The sequence below is a fragment of the Dendropsophus ebraccatus genome, chromosome 7 (genome assembly GCF_027789765.1).
Source record: "Dendropsophus ebraccatus isolate aDenEbr1 chromosome 7, aDenEbr1.pat, whole genome shotgun sequence".
Classification (NCBI taxonomy): Eukaryota; Metazoa; Chordata; class Amphibia; order Anura; family Hylidae; genus Dendropsophus; species Dendropsophus ebraccatus.
This window is the reverse complement of record NC_091460.1, coordinates 115,808,039-115,833,718: the sequence shown is the minus strand read 5'-3', so window position 1 is coordinate 115,833,718 and position 25,680 is coordinate 115,808,039. Positions and strand designations below refer to the sequence as shown.

General features: G+C 41.3%; 1 protein-coding gene across 5 annotated transcripts in view; it reads right to left on the bottom strand.

Moving 5' to 3' along the window:
- Nucleotides 1-4,234: 4,234 nt before the first annotated feature.
- The window catches only part of RUFY3 (RUN and FYVE domain containing 3), an 80,121-nt gene continuing 58,675 nt past the window's right edge, over nucleotides 4,235-25,680 (bottom strand). For 2 of the 5 annotated variants that reach the window (XM_069978249.1, XM_069978250.1), the window contains exons 8-18: nucleotides 24,834-24,903; nucleotides 24,382-24,462; nucleotides 24,178-24,261; nucleotides 22,674-22,841; nucleotides 21,768-21,865; nucleotides 18,114-18,233; nucleotides 14,946-15,072; nucleotides 9,175-9,245; nucleotides 6,677-6,710; nucleotides 5,388-5,462; nucleotides 4,235-5,035 (exon numbers count right to left, since the gene is read on the bottom strand). In XM_069978249.1, the coding sequence (XP_069834350.1) occupies nucleotides 4,892-5,035; nucleotides 5,388-5,462; nucleotides 6,677-6,710; nucleotides 9,175-9,245; nucleotides 14,946-15,072; nucleotides 18,114-18,233; nucleotides 21,768-21,865; nucleotides 22,674-22,841; nucleotides 24,178-24,261; nucleotides 24,382-24,462; nucleotides 24,834-24,903 (1,072 nt within the window). In that variant the 3' untranslated portion in view covers nucleotides 4,235-4,891. Of the gene's footprint in view, nucleotides 5,036-5,387; nucleotides 5,463-6,676; nucleotides 6,711-9,174; nucleotides 9,246-14,945; nucleotides 15,073-18,113; nucleotides 18,234-19,676; nucleotides 20,285-21,767; nucleotides 21,866-22,673; nucleotides 22,842-24,177; nucleotides 24,262-24,381; nucleotides 24,463-24,833; nucleotides 24,904-25,680 lie in introns of those variants that run through there. The other 3 variants (XR_011363980.1, XM_069978253.1, XM_069978252.1) reach the window with 3 other exon arrangements.

Below are 25,680 nucleotides of genomic sequence, written 5' to 3'. Positions count from 1 at the left end.
CCAGGGACCCCCTCCAGATTGCCCGCAACCACGCCAGATTACAGGTACCCACCCCAGATTACCTATTAGCACTTCAGTTTATCCGTAACCACAGCAGGTTGCCTGTAACCACCCCACGTTGCCCGTAACCACAGCAGGTTGCCTGTAACCACCCTAGATTGTCCGTAACCACAGCAGGTTGTCCGTAACCACAGCAGGTTGTCCGTATTCACCCCAGGTTGCCGTAACCACAGCAGGTTGCCCGTGACCTCCCCATGTTGACGGTATCCACCCCAGATTACCCGTAACCACCTCCAAATTACCCAGAACCACCCCACATTACCTGTAATCTAATTTTTTTTATTTTATTTTAGTAACTGCACTATTCTAATAACTATTACTAGCTACTGTTTTGCTCCAGCACATTGGCACTCCTTCCCTTCTGAGCCCTGCTGTGTGCCCATACAGTGGTTTATGCCCACATATGGGGTACCGTTGTACTCGGGAGAACCTGCGTTACAGATTTTGGGGTACGTTTTCTCTCATGTTCCTTGTGAAATTTAGAAATTTCAAACTAAACCAACATATTATTGGAAAAATTCAAGTTTTTCATTTTTACTGGCCAATTTTGAATACTTTCCTCTAATACCTGTGGGGCCAAAATGCTCATCCTACCCCAAGATGAATTCTTTGAGGGGTGTACTTTCCAAAATGGGGTGACTTTTGGGGGGGGTCTATTCTGTAGACATTACAGGGGCGCTGCAAATGCACCTGGCGCTCAGAAACTTCTTCAGAAAAATCTGCACGGAAAATGCTAATTGGCGCTCCCTTCCTTCTGAGCCCCGCTGTGTGCCCATACAGTGGTTTACGCCCACATATGGGGTACCGTAGTACTCAAGAGAACCTGCGTTACAAATTTTGGGGTGCGTTTTCTCTCATGTTCCTTTTGAAAATGAGAAACTTTAATCTAAACGTATATATTTTTTCATTTTTTTACGGCCTAATGGTGAATACTTTCCTCCAGCCCCTGTAGGGTTAAAATGCTCATTATACCCCTAGATTAATTCTTTAAGGTGTCTAGTTTCCAAAATGGGTCACTTATGGGGGTTTCCAGTATACAAGCCTCCTAAATCAACTTAAGAACTGGTCCCTAAAAAAAAATCAGTTTTGGAAACTTTTACAAAAATGTGGTAATTTGCTGATAAATTTCTAAGCCCCGTAACACCCTAAAAAAGTAAAATATGTTTATGAAATGAAGCCAGATTAAAGAGGACATATCGGTAATGTGACTTAGTAACTAATTTATGTGATACGACTTTCTTTTTTAGAAGCAGAGAATTTCAAAGTTCATAAAATGCTAATTTTTTCAATTTTTCATGATATTTTGATGTTTTTCACAAAAAACACAAAGTAGTGACCAAATTTTGCCACTAATATAAAGTGCCATATGTGACGAAAAAACAATCTCAGAATCGCTAGCATACGTTAAAGCATCACTGAGCTATAAGAGCATAAAGTGAGACAGGTCAGCTTTTGAAAAATGAGCCTGGTCTTTTAGGTGCAAATAGGCTTGGTCTTGAAGGGGTTAATAGGCATAAAATAAAAAGTGCTTATCCCTGACTGTACACAGCATACACATGCATGTCTATCTTTATCTTGTGATGGGTTTAAATTCAACTACTTAGAGTGATTTGATAAGGTGTGATGGGACCTCTTTTTAACCTCTGCTTTCTGCCTCTACAGTGATGCACGAGCATTCTCCTTTCATGGTGCCCTCACAAAGTAAGGCCCTATTCCACCAACAGATTTGACGACAGATTATCTGCCAAAGATTTGAAGCCAAACCCAGGACTGGATTTGAAGAGCGGAGAAATCTCAGTCTTTCCTTTATGACCTGTTCTCTGTTTATAGTCTGTTCCTGGGTTTGGCTTCAAATCTTTGGCAGATAATCTGTTGTCAGATCTGTTGGTGTAATAGGGGCCTTAAGGGAAGTAAAGATTGAAATATCAAAGCATTATGTGCCGATTACAGGTTGCGTCTCTGTCTGGGTGTTTCAGGGATTGTCCAGGATTAAGGGGGGGGGGGGGAATAAATCACAAATCAATATTACTACAAAGTGTAAGAAACTTAGTAATCTATCCCATGTGAGAAGATGTCTTTTTCTCTCCTTAGACTCCTTCCTTCCCTACTCCACCCCTAAGATGGACTGGCAGCTCACTAAATGATCAGATGCATGCCATCCATATCAGGCCAGGGATTGAAGAGCGAAGGGGATAAAAAGAGAACCAGCAGAAGCTGTGGATATTACTCCAGGTCTTGATTTGAAGCATAGACCTATAATATCCTCCCTAGTACTGCTGGTTCTTAGGGTGTACTACAGATATATACCGTAAAATATTCTCTCTTGTGTGTGTAGTATATGGGAGGCAAGGCTCTTCATTCAGTTGCTCAGGGACAACTGAAAATGAGAGATGGAGCCAGCAAAGCAGAAAGCTGAAAAAAAAATTATATATAAAAGTGATTTATTGGCCAGAAATACTGCTGTTCACCTTGTATAGGGGTGCGGGTGATTATTTTTTTATTCTTGCACAACCACATAAGGACCTGAGAGCAGTAGATATCCTGTGTCACACTGTTTATGAAATAACCGAACAAATATAGTTATTTTACATTTTGGGATGAGCGGGTTCAGACTACGGAATTCTCGCGGATAAATTCCGCGGAGTTTCATCGCCTGTACGCGTGCCTTCTTTTAGCGAAATGCGGAATCAGCTAGCCCATAGAATGGTGTCTATGGAGCCGGCGGAAGGGCGCACGGCCGTGAGCGTGTACAGGCGACGGAATTCTGCAGAATTTATCCATGAGAATTCCGTAGTCTGAACCCGCTCTAATAGTCCATTTCTTTTCCACAGAACACTGCACTGTGCTCATCTCCCCCCATCCAGCAGAGCTTTTATATGCATGCAGGGACATCACTGAACCTCAGTGGCAGTCTTCTCCATAGATACTGTATTTATGCAATGCAGAAGAGCTGACTGCCTGTGCTGACGGCTTCTATCATGTTATAAAGCAGAGGCAGCAGCATCTGGGGATATGGTGAGGAATCATAAGGGGAAATGATGGCTGTGTGGGGTTTGTGTGGTTCTTACTTTAGATAGGCTAGTGGTCACTGGGGGGAGGGAATGTGGGAGCTATTACAAGCAGTAGGCTGGTGGAAGGGGGCGGGCTCTGACACACAGAGAATGCTGGTCTATGTAGTTTAGCAGGTCCCTTGCTCAAATGATCCAAACCAGGAAGTAAAGAAAAAGATGGGTGAAAAGAACAACGTCCACAGTGCCCCAAAACGTAGCAGATCACAGCAGAAATTGCTAGGGGGACTTGGGTACGCTAGAACTACTAAGTCTGCAATTTTTTTTTTTATTTTGCATAGAGTTGAACATCCTCTTTGAAGTGCAGCTGTCATTTAAAAAAAAACAAAAAACTTTTGACGTGTCAAAAGTTTTATTTGGTCCCGGTCTGATTGTATTGATCAGGAGAATGAGTGGTAACAGGATCGAACCGATCAAAACTTTTGACGACTCTAGGACGTCAAAAGTTTTTTAAAATGATAAGTACACTTTAAAATAGGGAACTTTTTTTTTTTACACAAGGCTCTCATCCTTTATGACATGAAAAGATGTGCGGTTGATAATTTTTCAGCAGGCTCGAATGGCCTGATCAGCCAAGGAATGATCGTTTACTTGTATGTCTATCACTACTAGCCCTATTTCACAAGGCAATATGTGGATCTTTCCGGCCTTGTTACTGGACTGTTTATGGAACTGTTTTTGCAGCCAACTACAGAACAGCAGGGATGCCAAAATGCATCGTAGCATACTACAATTAAAAGGTGTTCTCTAAAGGAAAAAAAGCTTTTTTTTGCTAATACATACCTTTAATATACATCTGTTTAAATGAAGTTGTATTCCAAACTTATATATGTCTATAGTTTCTTTATATAACACCTCGTGTTGAGATGCAGCACTAAGGGGCGTCACAGGCCCCTCTGCTGCCACAGACATTCGTGTAGGGAACTGCAAGGTTGTCTAAGCTCTGCAGTACCATATCCCTGCTCTTATCAAGCACTGCTGCATGGTTCACTTTCCCCCGTGCACTGTATACAAAATAGCAGAGCACGTCAGCTTCTGCAGAGCGAATACACATCGCCCCATTACATAACACGTGTGTTTTAACATCAGTAAGGTAAAACGTAAGATTCTTCTGTTCTACAAAGATTACTATTTACCTCTTCATTTATTTATTTATTGTAACAGTACAGAGTGTAAGAAAGTTTCAGCTATGCAGACAGGTTCCTGTAACAGCAACAGTGATCGGTCCATTCAAACGTAGTAGCATTTTAATGCGTTTATTCTATCGGATATAGGGGACAGACAACAGGTCAAGTGTTTAGCTGGATTTTATCAATCAACCCTTACAATCAACCCAATTTACATCTGCCATAATTATGGAAAAAAGCGAAGCAACTGTAGATAAGTGCACACATTTCAGTACAAATCATTCTTTCACAGTAAGATATCGGCTAGTTTGAATTAGTCCTGGATCTGCATTCCGAAGGGCCGAGCTTCCAGCCCCAAAAGTGCCCATCACCACTGAAAAACTTGAAGAGCAACAGCAAACAAGATCTAACAGCATTCAAGCAGAGTACTCCACTTGCTCTGATAAGCATTGGACATTCTTAGGGGTGTGCATATGGTGCTCTCATACCCATCTTCACATCTACACCGATATTCCAGTTTAAAAAGCAACAATAATTTATCATCTTACATCTTGACCAGGCTCAGATTTTTTTTTTAGTGTGTGCAGCCTTGGCTTAAGTTCCACTCACTATTCAAGTTCATACAAAGTCTCAATTTTAACAGGGGCTGTTTGAGTATTGCTGTATCAGTCTCTTATAACAGAGGTTACACACTCGTTCAGGATTAATAGAGGATGGAAGAGGAATTTCATTAGATGAACAAGTGGAGCAGAAAATCCCACCACAATTCTTGCATTCATTCTGAAAAAAGAAAGAAAAAAATCTATTAATACAAAAAGTTAATCCAACATCTGGGTTATCTAGGATTAGAAAAACATGACTGTTTCTCTCTCCCCCCCCCCGCACTCATTTCCAAGTCTGTGGGAGTGCTGAAGGCGGCACCTGGCAATCTCCTCCTGTTCCATAGTTATATAGTTATGTTTATAAAACAAACAAACAAACAAACAAACAAACAAATATCAACACCTATACATATACTCCTTTTATGTAGCTTCAGTATTCTCTGTAGCCCAAATAAGAATTTTTTTTTTTCTTCTTTGGAACAAAAAAAATGAAAATGCTAAAAAAAAAAAAAAAAGGGAAAAAAAGTTACCTTGGTAAGCAAGATGCTGGATTCTTCTCGACACAGCTGACACATTTGAAGGATTCTCCTCTCACCATCTTGCTCCTAAAAAGTATTAAGAATTATATGCTCCTTTTATATAGTATTGTAATCCAAAAGAGGAAACAAGCAGTAGGCACTCGCCCAAAAACTGCTGCAGTACATGACATTTATCTTAAATCTGTATTACAGGGGAGGCAGGTGAAGTCAGTGTGGGCGCATACCTGGGATGGCCGCTTGATACTAATAGTAATTTTTCTGGCCAGGTAGCAACTGCCATTGCTGAGGTATACAATTCAGTATATAAGGCTACCTGGCCAGAAGAGGTACAGATTAGTATCTGTACTGTTAGTATGAAAAGGCCATCCTAGGTGCATGTCTGCACAGACTTCCGCTTCCGCTGCAATAAAGATTCGAGATACATGCTACGTACTGCAGCGTTTATTGGGTACAGTGCCATCTTCTTATTTCTTTTTTTATATAATAAAAACTATGGTTTGTTTACATTTTTTGTGAACATTTTGAGCACGTTATTATGTAAGTATATGCCTCAAGTGTAACGTGTATATAAGCTTAGTAATTGATTACACTTTTCCAACAGGCAACTCTCTGGGTAGTAATCCTCTATTTACTGCACAACAGCCATTAAAATAAATTGTTTGCTTGTCTGGGAAGGACCAGAGCCTTTGCAGTAACAAACGCATAGCCGATAAGACTATTCTTATTACCATATATACAGACGTTGTGCAACAGAACAGATTATCAGAACTCTCAGCACCACATATCATAGTGATGCTGAGAGCTCTGGAACAGCTACTGTACTGACACAGACGTTCCATTGCACATCATCCACCATCACAGTAGTTTTTATTTTTTAAATGGGTATTCCTCTCTGGACAAGTTATGCCCTATCCACAGGATAGGGCATAACTAACATCACAGTGGTTCTCGAGTACTTGGACCCCGAAATTGACGCCAAATGGAGCTGCAGGCTGCCGCTCCATTCATTTTCAGAAGGGCCACCAAAGAGAGGTGAATGCAGCTTTCGACTCTTTTTGGCGGCATCACAGAGAACAAATGGAGTAGCATCATGAGCGGCCCACAGTGGGGGCCCTATCCTGTGGTTAAAGCATAACTTGTCCAGATGGAGAATACCCCTTAAATGCTTGTAAACAAATCTCGTTAAGAAGAAAGTGATTACATAACTATTCAACCCCATCAAGCATCTGGCTCTGACAGTATGTAGTGTGTGTGTGTGTATCTGCATAACTGTACATTACCTCATTCTCTGGGTTTATTGAATGTGATGCTGTACTGAAAAAAAGAAAATGGCACATTTAGACTTCAAAACAGAATGAACGGTTATATCACGTTTACTACATTCATTACATGTACCAGGAATGATCACAATTTGCTATATATATATATTTATTTATTTTTTTTTTTTTAAATCTAGGATGAGCAGAGTATTTCCATAGAAAAAAAGGGACCTGCATGTTTCCCTAAATTACACAGCAAGACAGCGTCATAGCTAATATGGATAGTATGGGCTCAACCTTGTTCAATGTGGACCAAGTAGAGTGAGTAATGATTGCACTACCTGGTCTGCACATAAAACAACAGTATAGCCAATGTAGAAAGTAATAGTAGGCTCTCTAGAAAGCTCCTCTTAAAACATAAACACAATTTTAACAAAACAATATTTAAACAATGTTTGTATACATTCAGCGTAAAAATTATTTGTATGTGGTATACTTTAGATGTATTATTCATGAAACCATTTGGAATATAGTAAATAACAGAATTGCTACACAAAAAAAAAAAAACATCTCTCACATTGCACCCTTGCAGGCTGTCTGGAATAGATATACCTATGTGTCAAACCGTAATGTTCATACGTTTGAGTGTCTCTTGCATTTTGTTTGCGTTAACCTTGTATCGTTTGAGTTTGTACTTTGTTATCCTTGTATCATTTTATCATTTAAATCTGTGCTTTTAGTAGTCTGTATTCTAAAGAAATTGGTGGAAAATAGGGTTAAAGATATTAGCAATCTCTATTTTGGTTGTAACTTTGTCAGCACAAGGTGATACTTTAATATTATAAAGTCTCTGTAGATCACTAGATCAAGTTTTCCTATATTATCTTTTTAGTAGCAACTTTTTAGTCAAGTTTCGGAATATTACTATATTCTTTCGTCAGTAAAAATGTTGCTAGTATACCTTTCTGGAAAGGCAGAAGCAGCAATGTGGAGACAGCACATCCAAAAAAACTTCGCTTTTATTCACACCAGTGCAACGTTTCGGCTCATATTGTAGCCTTTCTCAAGCAGTGACTACAATATGAGCCAAAACATTGCACTGGTGTGAATAAAAGCGAAGCTTTTTTGGATGTGCTGTCTCCACATTGCTTCTTCTGGATTGTCATACGTACCTGGGTCCGGTTCGGTGAGACTAGCACCCATTTATTTTTCATTTTTTCTGGTGCTGCTGGAACCTGTTGTTTTTTTGTCTGCATTTCTGGAAAGGAGAACTAGCAACATTTTTACTAAAGAAAGAATGTAGTAATATTCTGAAACACGTCTAAAAAGTTACTACTAAATAGATAACATAGGAGAACTTGATCTACTGTGCATGTATTTGTGTCGAAAACCGCTATCAGCATACAGATACAGACAATGAGAGATCTATACTAAATGTGGAGACAACCACCAACATATAATACAGAGACTTTATAATATTTAAGTAAAACCTTTTAGAATACAGACTACTAAAAGCACAGATTTAAATGATAAAATGATACAAGAATAACAAAGTACAAACTCAAATGATACAAGGTTAACACAAACAAAACACAAGACACTCGAGCATATGAACATAAGTTTCACACATATATCCATTCCAGACGGCTTGCAAGGGCCCTCCAATGCGAAAGATATTTTTTTGTATAAATCTTATTATTTTTTTTTGCAGAAATCCTGTTATTTACTATATTCCAAATGGAATTATGATTAATACATCTAAACTATTCCATATACAAATAATTTTTACATTAAATGTATAAAAACATTGTTTTTTAAATATTGTTTTATTAAAATTGTGTTTATGTTTTAAGAGGAGTTTTCTAGAGAGCCTACTAAGATTTTCTAAAATGTCATAGCTATTGTATTTCAGGAAGCATATTGTATTCAATGCTTCTTAATATAGTTATATACCATTTATTGATGTTGACTATATCCAGCAAGACGTATAGAACCTTTGAAATTTAATATTAAAACGCCTACTCCTCTATTCTTATTAAATCAGTTATTTTCCCAGTAGATTAAGCCTTATATACTGAACTGTACACTGCAGCAATGCCACTTGTCAGTTTCAGCCAGCTCTATACTTTTGGTTAAATCGATCCCTTTCCATCAGTGTAAAGAGTGAAATAGAAGCCAACACCAAAAGGTTAGGTAGTCTTGATTTAGAACATAAAACTCACTTAGCAACCTGGTACCTACGACTCCCTAGGGCGGCATGCAACTTCTGCAGTCGTGGAAGATCAAATAACAAGTGTTTGGGTTTGCAGAACGTTGCTGAACCCAAACAGTTCGGCCTCTCCACTCAACACTAATTGTTAGCCATTTTGATCTGAATAAATTGGTGCACCACCCAATAGGTAGTAAAAGACCTGAAACGTGTACCGTTTATGTAAGACAAGAACATAAGGAAAAGGGAAAATGAGCTTTTGGCTCATGTAAGAGATTTAATTTTATGTACAACATTACGCATGACATACTTTTGTGTGGTGCTGCTTGTTTCATTCATAGCTTCTCTCAGATTTTCATTTGCTCCTTTTTGTTGTGAATTCTGAGGAAAATAAATTAAAACTTAATTTTTCCAAGAAGGTTACAAAAGACTCAAGAGTCAATGAAGGGAGGTTCCCCTTTTGGAACTTCTATCAGTTATCCACAGTGAAGAGCGGCTACAAAGCATGTCTCTTTTTAAATAACACAGCTTAACCAGACAAGTCTTTGATGCATTAGGGCAGGGGTGGGGAACCTCCGGCCCGCGGGCCGCATCCGGCCCCTGAGACCTCCCGATGCGGCCCGCGGCTCCCCTGTGACACGCGCTGCTTTGGAGGAGGAAGGAGCCGGCATACACAGCATCCTCTGTGACAGCTGCCGTGCTGTCTGTGTCGGCTCCTTCCGCCTCCAAAGCGGCGCGTGTCTTCAGTCTCCTGCGGGCCGCGCGCGATGACGTCATTTCATCGCGCGCCGCCTGCAGGAGAAGACCGGCACAGAGGACCTGGGAGAGAAGAGGACCTGGACTGCGTGGGAACGGAGGAAAGGTGAGAGGGATGTTTATTTTTTTTTTATTTGGGGGTTAAATAGGCTACCAGGGACATGCCTGATGGGGGGGGGGATAACTAGGCTACCAGGGACATGCCTGATGGGGGGGGGGATAACTAGGCTACCAGGGACATGACTGATGGGGGGGGGATAACTAGGCTACCAGGGACATGACTGATGGGGGGGGATAACTAGGCTACCAGGGACATGACTGATGGGGGTTAACTAGTCCACCAGGGACATGAGTGATGGGGGGGGGGGATAACTAGGCTACTAGGGACAAGACTGTTGGGGGTTAACTGGTCCACCAGGGACATGACTGTTGGGGGGGGCGATAACTAGGCCACCAGGGACAAGACTGTTGGGGGTTAACTGGTCCACCAGGGACATGACTGTTGGGGGTTAACTGGTCCACCAGGCATATGACTGTTGGGGGTTAACTGGTCCACCAGGGACATGACTGTTGGGGGTTAACTAGGCTACCAGGGACATGACTGTTGGGGGTTAACTAGGCTACCAGGGACATGACTGTTGGGGGTTAACTAGGCCACCAGGGACATGACTGTTGGGGGTTAACTAGGCCACCAGGGACATGACTAATGGGGGTTAACTAGGCTACCAGGGACATGACTGAGGGATTAACTAGGCTACCAGGGACATGACTGATGTGGGTTAACTAGGCTATCAGGGACATGCCTGATGGGGGTTAAATAGGCCACCAGGGACATGCCTGATGAGGGTTAACTAGGCTACCAGGGACATGACTGATGTGGGTTAACTAGGCTACCAGGGACATGCCTGATGGGGGTTAACTGGTCCACCAGGGACAGGCCTGATGGGGGTTAGCTAGGCCACCAGGGACATGACTGTTGGGGGTTAACTAGGCCACCAGGGACATGACTAATGGGGGTTAACTAGGCTACCAGGGACATGACTGAGGGATTAACTAGGCTACCAGGGACATGACTGATGTGGGTTAACTAGGCTATCAGGGACATGCCTGATGGGGGTTAAATAGGCCACCAGGGACATGCCTGATGAGGGTTAACTGGTCCACCAGGGACAGGCCTGATGGGGGTTAGCTAGGCCACCAGGGACATGACTGTTGGGGGTTAACTAGGCCACCAGGGACATGACTAATGGGGGTTAACTAGGCTACCAGGGACATGACTGAGGGATTAACTAGGCTACCAGGGACATGACTGATGTGGGTTAACTAGGCTATCAGGGACATGCCTGATGGGGGTTAACTAGGCCACCAGGGACATGCCTGATGAGGGTTAACTGGTCCACCAGGGACAGGCCTGATGGGGGTTAGCTAGGCCACCAGGGACATGACTGTTGGGGGTTAACTAGGCCACCAGGGACATGACTAATGGGGGTGATAACTAGGCTACCAGGGACATGCCTGATGGGGGGTAACTAGGCTACCAGGGACAAGACTGATGGGGGTTTACTAGGCTACCAGGGACATGACTGATGCGTGTTAACTAGGCTACCAGGGACATGCCTGATGGGGGTTAACTAGTCCACCAGGGACAAGACTGATGCGGGTTAACTAGGCTACCAGGGACATGACTGATGGGGGTTAACTAGTCCACCAGGGACATGACTGATGGGGGTTAACTAGGCTACCAGGGGCAAGACTGATGGGGGTTAACTAGGCTACCAGGGACATGCCTGATGGGGGTTAACTAGGCTACCAGGGACATGGCTGGGGGGGTTAACTAGGCTACCAGGGACATGGCTGGGGGTTAACTACAATAGCAGGGGCACTTGGGGAACAATACCTTGCCTTGCCCTGGGTGCTGCAAACCCCCGCTACTAACTGCCGCGCACGGTATGCGGCCCTCGAATGATTTTATAAATGCCCGACCGGCCCTCGACATGGAAAAGGTTCCCCACCCCTGCATTAGGGTATCAGTCATGGCTCTGTGTATGTTCCTTAATTGCAGGCAGCAGCTGGACTCGCCGCTTTAAAATGATCCTGACCCTATGGTCAATACCCAATAGTGTGTTTGCACAGACAGATTTATGGTCCTTTTACACGAAACGATTGATCGTTCATTTTTGCACGATAGCGATCAAATTTGAACGATAATCGTACGTGTAAACGCAGCGAACGATCAAAAGACGAGCGAGAAATCGTTCATTTTGATCTTTCAACATGTTCGCAAATTATCGTTGGTCGTTCGCAAAAAATTCGCAGATCGTTCCATGTAAACAGTCTTTCAACGATTTCACCTATGTGTAAGATAGGCTTAAACGATCGCAAAACGATCGCATAACGATTTTTCCGTATGATGTATCGTTCCGTCTAAACGCTGATCGTTATAAAAAAAATATTGTTCATTCAAAATCGTTAATCGTGCGATCGGGCGAATTATCGCTCCGTGTAAAAGTACCATTATCTGACAGATTTCTAAAGCGAATACCAAGGTGTCTAGTGGTCACAGGTGAATGGAAAGATGCCAGTGCTCTTGGATCTGTTGGACCTGTCTAGATCTAGCCCAACACTTTTTTTTTTACTATGGTAATCCTATTGATAGTAGAAATGTATAGTGTTAAAAAATGTAATTGACCTTTTGTGGAAAGTGTGTAAAAAATTTTTTTTTATTATTACTAACCCCTTCACGTCAGTAATACATACACACATTATATATATATATGTTCCTACTGCACATGCACCCCGTGCAGTAGGAATGTATATATACACGTTCCTGACTTCAGGGGCTTACTGATGTGTGCGGGACTGCTGCAGTAAGAGCTCACACATCAGTGTGTCCAGGGCCAGAGGTAATGAGAGGCAGCTGCACCTCATTAACCCCTTAAACTGCACGCTCTATAGTGATCGTGGCGTTTACGGTACTCAGTCACAGAACAAGCTTCCAATCGGTTGTGCCGACGGGCGGGGGTAAGTCACTTACCTCCGTCCTGTCGGATCGGCGACCTATGGATAGAGTCTGCTCTAACCCCTTATAAACCCCCCTCCCAATAAATGTTTAAAATACCCCCTTGCCCATTATAAAAATTAAAATAAATAAAACATTACATACTGTAGTGTGCGGAATCATGCGATCTATTAAAATATAACATTATTGTTACCGCATGGTGAACGGGGTAAACGAAAAACACCAGGTTTGCTAATTTTAATAAATTATATATCAGAAAAAAAAAATACTCCAATATGATATTAAACCTGGCCCTGTAGGTGGAAAAATAAAAGCGCTATGGCTCTTAGAAGGCGGGGAGGAACATTGTATTAATTTGACCCGGATCAAAAGGGCTCTGTCTTGAAGGGGTTAATAATAATAATAATAATAATAATAATAGATAATAATAATAATAATAATAAGGCCACTCTTCCAAACCAAAACCCTAGCCTCATCTCAAATCACTCAAAACTAGTAGTGTACCTAATAAGTAGTTTTTTTTTGCTAAATGGGGAACCCATTTTATGACCTTGTTTAGAATTAAAAGGGTACTCCGGGCTGGGGGGCTTTTTTGCCTATGGCTGTGGTAGGAGGTGGATGAGGGCAATGACGTCCCTTTACCGCCCCAGTTCCAGCGCCGTGTCCCGGTTCACGCTGCCCGGCCACTTCCTGGTCTCTGCAGGGGCTTGGGACGTGACGTTTCAAGTCCGCTCAGCCAGTCAGTGGCAGAGGCAGGATCCCGCTTCTGCCATTGACTGGCTGAGCGGACTTGAAACGTCACATCTCAAGCCCGCGTCAGAGACCAGGAAGCGGCCGGGCAAGCACAGGGGGGTTTGAACTGGGGATGAACAGAGACGTCATTGCCCTCATCCACCACCTCCCCGGCCATAGGCAAAAAAGCCCCAGGCCCGGAGTACCCCTTTAAATGTGTTTGCCCTGTTTATTTATTATGTGTAAGATTGGAAATTATACACTTTTCTAATATTCATATATTTTAAACTTTTTTTTTTTGCTAGTGCAGTGGGCTAGGGGGGAAAATATTGTGTAGTCCACAGATTACCCCTATGGACCAGCTGGATGGACTAAACTTGGTGTCAGTCATGTGATCTGGTATTCAGGTAACACTCTCCAGGTGTCTAACAGGTAAGTAGCAGTTTACTGAGGGGAAGAACTAAACATATCTACAGCAGCATCTCAGCAAGTTGGTCAATGTAAAAAAAGCTACATAGCGTGATTTGCACTCTCCACTGTTTTTTTTTTTTAACTGTTATCTTTATTAACACCATAATAAGTTTACCGAGACACAATTGTATGTTGTTTTTTTTTAAAGATATCATTATTACCAACATAACACCTACACAATTGCAACGGGAAAAGCACACAGTGATAAAGTTGTTGGAATAACTAATAATCCTTTTTACTAAGCCTATGAATATCTGGATACCAGGGGTCACATTATATGTATGTGCTTGACTTATTCCATGTTAAAATTCTGATATCCAAAAATTTTATCCTATTGAGAATGCAGTACAGAAGTAAAAATAAGCAATTTGTTCTGTGAAAAAATAGGACATGCAATAACTCAGATGAGATCTCGGTACAGATTCCACCATAGAAGTCTATGAGATCCGTGTTTTTTCACGGATTGTACAGATCTGTCATCTGTGTACATCCATGCAATCCGTAAAAAATGTGGATATGATGTAATTAGGGTAATTTAAAAAGTTTTAAACAGATCTGTGATAAACAGGGATGCAAAACAGATGTGATCATGGGTGGTTTTTCATGGATCATGGAGGCTGACAGCACACTTCATCCATGGACATTAAAAGAAGTGAGCAGCCTGGAGGAGATGTATGCAATACATAGAAGAAATGGTAGCCTGCTATACTATTGTGCAGGCAGGGGTCGCTACTCTGGTATAAGACATGTATGTAAGTAGATCTATAATAAAAAACTGAAAACTGTAATTTCCAACTCAAACATTACACACTGATATTACATTAAAAGAAGTAAACATTAGCGATAAGCACAACTTGGGCATGCTTAAGTCTAATTACGCGGCATTTAAATACCGGTGGACGCAGCCTTAGGGAGTTGCGGAAAACATGGATAGAGCCATGGGCCATAAGCTGTATCCATGTTTTTCAGGACTCCCTAAGGCTGCATCCAATTGCAGGCACCGGTATTCAAATTCAGACCAGTCGGACACAAGCATACTCCAGTGGCGCTCATCTCTAGTTATCATGTTTAGAACTGCTTCACATATGAACTCCAGTTTTCACCATGTTTTTTTGCAGAAGATGTGGTATTCTCAATGGAGAGTATTTATTTTCAGGCACTTCTTTTTCCCTTTGATTTCCGGAAGACTTTCTGTTTCGTTCTTTCTTCAGTTCCATTTCATGTTGAGAGCTAATGAAGAGAAATTAATTTTAGGTTACAAGCAAGACATCCCAAGCAGATGATGTTATAGCACAACGCATCTAATGCTGTATTTGTTAAACCAGCCTTAATGGGAGACCTACTGCTCTACTACTGCAGCAGCATGAGGTTTTACATTAGCTGGAAAACCACAGGTTATTCAATAGCAAGCTATACAACCAGCACACTGTAACGCTGTTTTGACAACTATATAAAAAAAAAAAAAGAAAAAAAAAAGGGGAATAATTTTAACCCTAATGAACACAATGCTAATCTGTGCAACAGGATTGGCTGTGGAAGTACAGTGACAGGAGCGAGAAAGGTAAGAAGGTAAGTTGAAAGTTTCTGATTGACCAGCTGTAGATCACTTGAACAGGCTACCACAGGGATATTTAACCTCCTGTACCTTCATTTGTCAAATGGCTTAGAAGCAGTAGCTTTAGCAATATAAAATACAAAATCTAAAAAAAAAAATATATTAATATTTACTTTTTAATGCACAGGCAGACACACATTTTGCAACCTGCAGAGTCATTAAACTGCTGTGTTCAATAGTGCAACCTGGAAGCCTACTAAATCTTCATTTGCTGTTAGGCATCACTGCTTCAATATTAAGGAATAATAAGTCATAGGAAGGAATATAAATTGAGCCAGGAAGTGTCACGGTTCTCTCTGGAGTGAATGTTCTTTCAGGCTGAAATAAAATAATTGGCAGCAGTTTGCAGGACACTCATGAGTCTCTTCCTCTTTGGATCAATATAGCTACAGATGCACAGTTACACTGCTGGCTTATTGGATTAAAAGGCAGCCCATATGGTGACCATGTGTTAGAAGAGCACAGGAGGAGCTAATGTGCATTGTCAGAGTAACTCACTTACAGCCCACCATTGCTGAGAAATGGTGCTATAAAAAGGTCTAGGTTGCAGATAGCTCGGGAGCAGTAGATCTGTGATCATCCTTTTTACTAGCTAGAATTTTCTGCATGACTTTTTAAATCTACATGATTTGGAAGGATTTGTATTGGAGCTTTTTCTGCAATTCCAATGCCAAAATTGCAAGTGTGCCAGATTACATCTCCATAGAACCTTCTTCCTACCAAGTTTCATGCCCCATAGCGAGCAAAAGTCTGCACATATTTTGTTCTGAATTATACCAGCTAGAAATGCTGAAAACTAAATGGGGTGTATCAGTAAGAAAGGCATTTACTGATTCATTATGGGAAATTAAACCGATGTTAAGCATTTCTGATAATGTACTGTTTAAGGAATATAGATTTACTAAAACTTCATGTGCCTGCGCAGTTCTGATTATCTCCTGCCCCTGTTACAACCCACAAAAGGTGGGCCAGTCATGCTCAGTTTAAAGGGGTACTCCGGGCTGGGGTTATTTTTATGGTATGGCCGGGGAAGGGGTGGATATAGAGGCTGCCGGTCACTTACCTCCCTGGTTCCAGCGCCAGGTTCCGGATCGCGCCGCCCCGTTCTTCCATCTCGCTTTCTGGTCTGAGCTGCGGCTTGAGACGTGACGTCTCAAGCCGCAGCTCAGACCAGGAAGCGGCAGCGGGGCGGCGCAATCCGGAACCTGGCGCTGGAACCGGGGAGGTAAGTGAACGGCAGCCTTTATATCCACCCCTTCCCTGGCCATACCATAAAAATAACCCCAGCCCGGAGTACCCCTTTAACTGCAATCTTCAGAAAGTACTGGCAGTTGGTCTCCACAGAGCCTGGGAGCAAGGGGGATTGTGGGAAAGTGTGTGCACTGTTGCACGACAACAGCAGGGTTACAGTTCAGAGAGGAAACCAGAAAGTTATTAGATCCATGGGGGAGAAAAGCAGTTTAGTGAAGTTTCTTTACTAAAAGCAGCACATTTGTACTCCTTTCATATATGTACTGTATGTGGTGCACATCAGATTTTACCATCTTTACTTCATGGCACAGCCCCTTTACTGTGACAATACTGGATGGTTTATTTACTGTACTGTGCCTATGAAATGCAATACTGGACACAACCCACAGACAAGTGGTGCCATATCAGTGAAAAAACAAACAGCTTTTTTTCTAATCTCATATTAAAGCCAAGCCACAAAGTCATATGATTTATGCATTTTTTTGGTGCATATGCCAACAGTCAACAGAAAGCAGAGCTTTGAAAGTAAGGCTGGTTTTACATGAATCAGGAGGTTCGGCATCCTTCTTTGATGACAAGTGATGCCACAACTGATGATAAAAATGCATCAATTGTCCTATCCTTTTTCCATTAACCATCAAGACCGGACGACAGAACACTTTAAGATGTGTTCCGATGTCCCGACTGAAATGCCAGTTCAAAGATCCGTTTCCCTCCAGCACTTTGCTACTGGGCTGGATGGAAACGCTGCCAGATCGCCGGATAAAAATGTAAACCTGGCCTAATACAGTAATGGGACCCTTTATTGTACATCTAATTTCTAATTTTGCAATCCATGTATGCTAGTCGTCTGGCATATAAAAGTTACAAATTTTTGTGCACTGACCTTCGCCTCTTAATAAATTTTGGGTTTACTCCAACATGTTTTCAGTTAAGATGGAACTGCCCCCATAAGGTTTAGATTATAATAGGTATAACATAATTAGGAATTACTTCCATGAATTTCTTACCATTGCTCATTATCTTATACAAAGGAGGAAGTACTGAGTAATTCTGACTGAATATATAAGATTATAGGTCCCATATCTGCATGATGATTATGACTTGCAATGACATGTACACCAACTGCAGCTACGTAATTTATTAAGACCATTAGATGTTATTTTTTGTTTTTTTGCAGGTTGTGACAACTTTTTCTTACAATACCAACATTATCACTTATAATCAACTTGACAAGTTCAACTAATTCTGAAATTTTGGAGACTATATCCTAAAATCTTTTAATGTGGGTGCAATGAAAGATATCACCACCTGCAAGAGATTAGGAAATGCCTGGCACCAGAGACACCCAGATAGCATCACCACTGCTTCTGACTAGAACTACACCAAGCAATCAATTCTTCACCGCTGCTTTCGGAGCTGGTCCACTTCTATTTGTAGACTCTCGATCTTGTCGCCAAATTCTTGCTTGAAGAGTCTGTTGGCTTCTTCGGCCTCCAGACGATCTCGCTCCGACACTCTCAATCTGGATTTGGGTCACATGAATGGGTAAAGAAACAAAACAAAAAACACAAAAGGCAATGGAGGTGGTGGGGATAAGGAATGGATCATAACAAAACATGACACTCAAACCGAAACAAAAGAAAAAGGGGTGAAAAAACTTAAAAAGAAAAATATGAAAACCTATGTGCTATATGCAGGAACTTGAAGGTGAAGCAGGCAAAAATGGATTTAAAAGGGTTATCCGGCGCTACAAAAACATGGCCACTTTTCCCCCTCTCTTGTTTCCAGTTTGGGTGTGGTTTCAAACTCAGTTCCATTGGAGTAAATTAAGCTTAATTGCAAACCACACCTGAACTGGACACAAGAGAGGGGGGAAAGTGGCAATGCGAAATGATTGGACTCAAGCATCCTCGACTAAAGCTCATCTCCATCATTGACACCAGACCACGGAAGCCAGTGATTGGCTGCAGGGTGCAAGGTTATGCTACTCTGAAGGACCTGATCAGCATTGCTGGTAAGCAGAGGACAAGTAAGCTGTATTATTACTTTAGAATGCTGGCAGGCTGTCATTTGTTTTTATATATCTTAGAACCTGTCGGCTCTAAAATATGTTTTAGTAAACACTTGTATGAAAGATGTTGGAGCATCTTCTCTGTAAACTCTGCATCCTGCCACTTCTCTATTATTCTTCCTGGAAACAGATACAGGAAACCGGGCTCTTGCATGAAAAGCGGCTGAGCTGAACAAATCCATGGCATCACAATCAATCTTTTGGCGTTAGCTGCACCCTTTGATAAGACTATTTACTGGTACAATGAGAATGCCTCCCTTTTTATCGATTTTTAGCTAACTTTTAGTTAACTTTCTTGCTAAAAGGGCACCACCCCTGTCCCCAAGTTGTGCATGGTATTACAATTCAGCTCCACTCACTTCAATGGAACCAATCTGGAAAACCCACACCCACAATGGAACCAATCTGGAAAACCCACTGAGGACAGGAATGGTGCTGTTACATGAAGAAAGCAGACACTTTTTACTAAGCCTGGACAACCGCTTTAATAATAATAAAAAAAAACTTTAGTACTTATGTAAAGGATTTGATTTTAGCGTTGTAGACATCTTAAAGGGGTTCTCCAGGATTAGAAAAACATTTCTTCCTGGACATCACCACTCTTGTCCTCAGTTTGCGTGTTGTACTGCAGTTCTATTGAAATGAATTGAGCAGGGTTATGATACCACACACAATTTGAGGACGGGGTGGTGCCATTTTTAGAAGAAAGCATTTCTTTAATGAAAACCTTTAAAAAGGAGTGGTCCCTTAAAACTAAAGGCAGAAAGGCATGAGGATGCAGGAACATAATAAAGTATACTTACCTATTCTCGTGCCCTGTATCGCCACTCCCGAGTCTCGCTGACAGCCACTGGCATCCTGCAGGATCACATACCCGGCTGATTGACTGCTCAGGCAATCAGTGACTGGTTCAGTAGGCAATCGATCAGCCAGGTCATAATGCTGCAGCTGGAGGAGCCGGGTATGTGACGTACCAAGATGCCGAGTTAAAATGACCATCAGCAGCAGTCAGTGAGACCTTGGAGCAGTGCTACAGAAGCACAGGTACGGGCAAGTATACTTTGCTTATTATGTTCCTGCATACCCAGCCTTCCAGTAATTTTTTTTAATTCATGGGACTTTTATCGGTTTCAGGTTTTATATGTTCACAGTTAATGAAACATCACACATTAATGGCTTTAAAAAGTTTATTTGGCAAATATTTGAGGGGGTCTAACAAATATTCCATCTATAGTGAGAGGGTGGGGGAAAAAAAAGAAAACAAAAAATAAAATAAAAAGGATAACCGAACGGAGGAGCCATGGCTTCAAAATGCAGCAATTCTCAAATGAACAGTAGGCAACATTAAACATCTAAGTAGTGTAGTAGCTTGTTACAAGGTTGACTTTCTCCCCGCTACCAAGTTGCTCTGTTAGTGTTGGTAGGCTGCCTAGTGCTGCTTCTGTAGGAGTTTACTAGCTGTGCTACTTAACGTTTTTGCCTGTTTCACCAAATCCTTTTCACTGGTTTGTTAATATAAAGGAGGAAAACAGAAAAGGTAAATGAGAGTTGAGGGCAAATGATTAATAAAAACAGAGAACATCAAAAGGAAAAGATCAATAAAGAGATTCAAACAAATATACAACCAGGATAAAGGGAACCTGCCAGGTTTGTGTAAAAATAGATGCAGGATTTACAATAGTCCAACAGTGCAAGTCTGACACTGCAATGCTGCCACTATAGCCGAAATTTGTCAATGGGCCTGAAACCCACACGGTTTTTCCCCACAGTGACCAATCACAGCTCGGGTTTTATTTTACCAGAGCTTGTTAAGATATAAAACACAAGCTGTGATTGGTTGCTGTGGGAAAAGAACCCCAAAGACAGTGGGTTTTAGGCACCTTGGTACATTTGAGCCATTATGTGAGGAGTTTAGCAACATCCTTAAATTGTGTACTAGAGGTAAGAAGTTTACACAAAGGCGACAGGTTCTATAACAGTATTTGTTCATTCAGGTATATAGAGCTATTCTTCCTAGCTATAAACTGCATTTTCAAATTTACTACTCCTTTGACTATCACTTGTACAAATCGATTATCACTAAAACAAAGACTTGTATAAAAAACTTAAAGTGACACTCTCACCCCCTTTTGCATTCTGAATCCTCTACACAGATGTAAATTTAGTATGATTTTCCATCATATGTCATGGTGCTTGTTTAAGTAAAAAGTGATCTTTAATCATGTGCACATTGTGCTAAGTGGGCAGTGCTTCACAGCAACAGCGCCACTTAGCCCCACCCACAGCGCCACCATAGGCACCGCCCCTCTGTGAAATCGGCACATAGTTTGCGGTCCCCATTTGAAAAAAAGTGTGATGTACAAAGGAACATGACCACAGCAGCCCATTAAAATATACTATGATTTACGCCAGTAAGATAGCATAAATCATAACTTAAATCTACACAAACACATTCTAACAAGCCAAGAATTGCGACCATTTTACGAGAACGTGAGACTTTTCTGTGTACTTTTTTTTTTAATGTTGTGTACTTTAAGTTTTTAATGTTGTGACATTTGACCAGCTGAATGGAGTACTTCTGGCTTAGACATTAATAGCATGACCAGTGAACATGCTCAAAAATTTCTAATAGGTAGGGGTTACTTAAATTCATCTCCCCTCACTGACGCCCACTGGGCATACAAATACCTGACCACATTTTTTAACAATAGGTAAGGGTTTCAGATGTGGAACTCCCATCTATCAGACTTTTATGTTATATTTACAGCATATTCCATAAGTGTCCAAGATGGCAATACCTCTTTAGACTTCATATTCAAACCGTGTGTACACAATGAACACACACAGTGCAAGATGTGACAACTATGTGTGCCTATAACTTACTACTAAATCTTAAAGATCTTGATAAGTTTAGAAAAAGCTTTAAAACATGACCTATAATATCTATAATATAAAGTGTTGGCAGACTCGACGTGTGCATGTTACCTCTGCTCCAGCAGTTTGATAGTTGCAGCCATCTGATTGGTTTTCTCTTCCAAGCGACTGTTCAACTCAGTTTTCTGTTTCACTGCCAGGTCTGAGCTCTGTAGGGAGGATTGTAGGGAGGATTACCATCACTATTAAAACTATGGGGGAGATTTATCAAACATGGTGTAACGTGAAACTGGCCCAGTAGCCCCTAACAGCCAATCAGATTCCACCTTTCATTCCTCACAGACTCTTTGGAAAATGAAAGGGGGAATCTGATTGGTTGCTAGGGGCAACTGAGCCAGTTTCACTTTACACCATGTTTGATAAATCTCCCCCTATGTGTCTCAGAAACAGAAGTTAGGCAGGATACTTTGAGGAAAGTCATTACTTTACTCAACAGATGACTATCTATGATAATATATTACTTGTCTAGCAGAAAGCTCCACCTTTACAATGGTTTGTTAATGAATGAATGCAGTTAGCTAAGGACCTTGCCTCAAGGAAAAATTTACTAAATGGACTTATATCAGTGACATTTATGCTCTGAAACATCATGGCGTTCCATTCACTCATCTATTATCAATAGATCTATTTTCCTGCTGTGTTCTTTTAGGCTACATTCAAGTGTTCCATAGTTTTAGGGCCCATTGATTTTAACTGGGCTGTTCACACTGTCCATATATTTACGGATCCGCAAAAGATTACTGTAAGGCCCTCGTACGGCACAGGTTCTCCCATAGACATGCATGTGAGCGTCCATAATTTGCTGATCCGCAAAAAAAAAAAAAAGAAGTACGGATGCAAGACGGATGAATTTTTTGTTGATTGCGGATGAAGATTGCGGACAATTGCAGACATCAAGTCCTGAAAAACTACTAAATGTGTGAATGTAGACTTAAAGCCTTAAAAATTTATTTTTACCTGAAGTTTAAAGGACAGCTCATGCTTTAAAGCCCTGAGGTCATCAAGTTGTTGTCTGAGTGCTGCTAAAGCATCCTGCTTCTCACAGACATCCTTATCCAGCATCTTCATAGCCATTTCCATCTCTTGTCTCATTCCTATTTGTACCTCCAACTCTTTTTCTATGTCCTGAAAAAGAATGTGTATTATTAAGAAAAAAGCACCTCTCTTTATCTTACCTCTTTACTATATATTCAGTTAAAATGTACCTTATTTTTTATTTATTTTTTTGTTCTTAAAACATATCTTAATTTTTGTTGCTGCGCTATGTAAAGTCAACATAGTATGGGGACCACTCCCCAATTAACCAAAAGGTACAAAAAATACTGCACCGACAGACATGTTAATAAGCTTTTGTGCATGCAAATAACAGCAGCCTATCAACCACTTGAAGATGGACAAGAAGAGTGTCCTCTCCATAAATAAAACAGCCTCAAACATTAACCCTTTGAGGACCAGGCCCAAAATGACCCAGTGGACCGCGCAAATTTTGATCTTGGTGTTTATATAATGTAACAAAATCAGTAATCCGCGCACTTTTTTCCCTCTTTTCGTGTACGCCGTTCACCGATCACAATGACGCTTGTTATATTTTAATAGATCGGACAATTACGCACGCTACGGTATATATTATGTTTATTATGGACTCCCCCTGTCACTTACACTTAAACGCCGCGGTCGCGTCATTACCGGTGAGGTCCCGGCTGCTCACTGCAGCCGGCCCCCACCTCCTATGAAGCGCGCTCCGCTCCGGAGCACGCTTCATACCGGGAGAACCACCCAGGACGTACAGTTACGTCCAGGGTCGTCTGGTGACAGACTTCCATGACGTAACTCTAGTGGTTAAGGCAGTAGCAGATCATCGCCCGAATAAACATTTGTAGGTACATCTGTGCTTAATAATAGTTGCCTAATTTATATAGACCAAGATATTCCAGTGATGTACAGAGACTGTCATTACTCACACTGGTCCCTTATACACTGTAAACTTAAAGGGGCTGTCCGGGATAATATTATATCCTACTATGCTGCCAGGGTGGGAGACGCCAGGGACATATACTTACCTGTCCTGCCCAGTCGGCGGGTCCCGGGCCGCTCGCTCTGTCGCTGCCAGCATTTTCAAAACATCCAGTGACGTTCCCGCAGGAAATGGAAGCTCAGTAGTCAGTATAGACTCTATACAGACTATATCAAGCTTTCATTTCAGGTTCAACACCGGATATTTTAAAACTGCTGGTGGCAGCAGACAGCCGGCAGGCCGGGACCCGGCGGCTGAGTGGGACAAGTGAGTATGTGTCACTGACATCATTTTATGGTTCTATAGATTACAAAATATATAAGAAATAAAAATTTTAAATACAAAATTTAAAATTACAAAATAACCGCACAGGCTGCTGATTAAGACACATTTATGAGACTCCATGCTGTTGAAATATATTTTTGAGCCATGAAAACGTGATCCTACCAGTCTCAACTGGGTTTCTTCTTTTAAGTGTTTCCTGACTTCACTAAGAGTTTGCCCATCTGCAGTTCTCTCTTGTTTGTTACCCTTGAACACATTAGAAAACAAAGCATTAATGCATCAATAGAAACAAAATACAACAAAAAACAAACAAACCAAATACAGCAAGCAACTAATACTCCAACTATTCTATACTATATAGCCTACCTTGGAAAAGTATGTATTGTCTTCTTTCATCCTCTCCATTTCCTCCTGCATGGTAATGATTCTGTTGTTTGCCACAGCAAGCTGGGGATTAAATATTGTATTTATTGTAAGTAAAAAAAGATTTTTTTTTATTTTATTTTTCTTTTTATCTGTTATTCTAAGAAAAAATGACTTAAAATAAATATACAATTTTCTGGGTGGTGCTTTAAAAAAAAAAAATTGGTCCAGACAACCCATTTAAATGCCATGGGATACATATACATTTGTGGAACTCTAACATAAATGAGGGTATTTACCCAATAAAAAGATTTATTCACAGAATATTGTGACTATATAAATGAATACTGATGTATTTGCATCTACTTTACCACGAAACTCCAGGATCCATTCATTCCTGGTTTATAGTATGGTTTAATTAGAATTGCTATTCTAGTGAACAGAAATGACCATACCTCCTCAGTTAGTTTAGTGTTGGATTTTTCTAATGCGTCCACCTTCGTCTGCAAGTTGTTAACAGTAGCACTGTAACCAAGATATCATATATATTATACAACTGACGTTACACAGTGAGGGCCCACATATGGGGATTAAAACACAGCAATACAAGTCATTTATACTTTCCTATTCCTCTTCAATATATTATTTGTATCTCTAGATCCTTAACATTATATAGATATATAACAGCGATATTATAGAACAAGTAGCTACAAACCAGTGTTCCTCAACCACTGCTTCAAAAGTAACTAGAAGTAGCAGATATTCTTTAGGCTTAGCAGCAACAGACACTAGGTATTTGGGCTAAAATCCTAATGCGAACAGTTAAAATGGAGGTTTTGAGCCACTGTGAAAATTTTAAAGAGACTGTCAGTAGGTGCTATTTAAAGGGGTACTCCGGGCTGTGGTCATTTTTAGTGTACGGCCCTCCCCGGTTCCAGCGCCGGGTCCCAGACCGCACCGCCCCGCTAAATGGCTGAGCTGCCTTGAGACGTCACATCTCAAGCCGCAGCTCAGACCAAGAAGCGGCAGCTGGACGGGAGAACGGGGCGGCGGAATCCGGGACCCAGCGCTGGAACCGGGGAGGTAAGTGACCGGCAGCTTCTATATCCATCCCCTCCCCGGCAGTACAATAAAAATAACCCCAGCCCGAAGTACCTCTTTAAGGTAGTATTAATTAGTAACAGAGAAACTGAGCTGAATGATGATTCACTTATATTGTTCTGTTAAGGCTGATTTGGAGATATCCTTCTGAATAACATGGACAATAAGCAGTCCTCTCCATTATGTGCTTGAGCTCAGTAG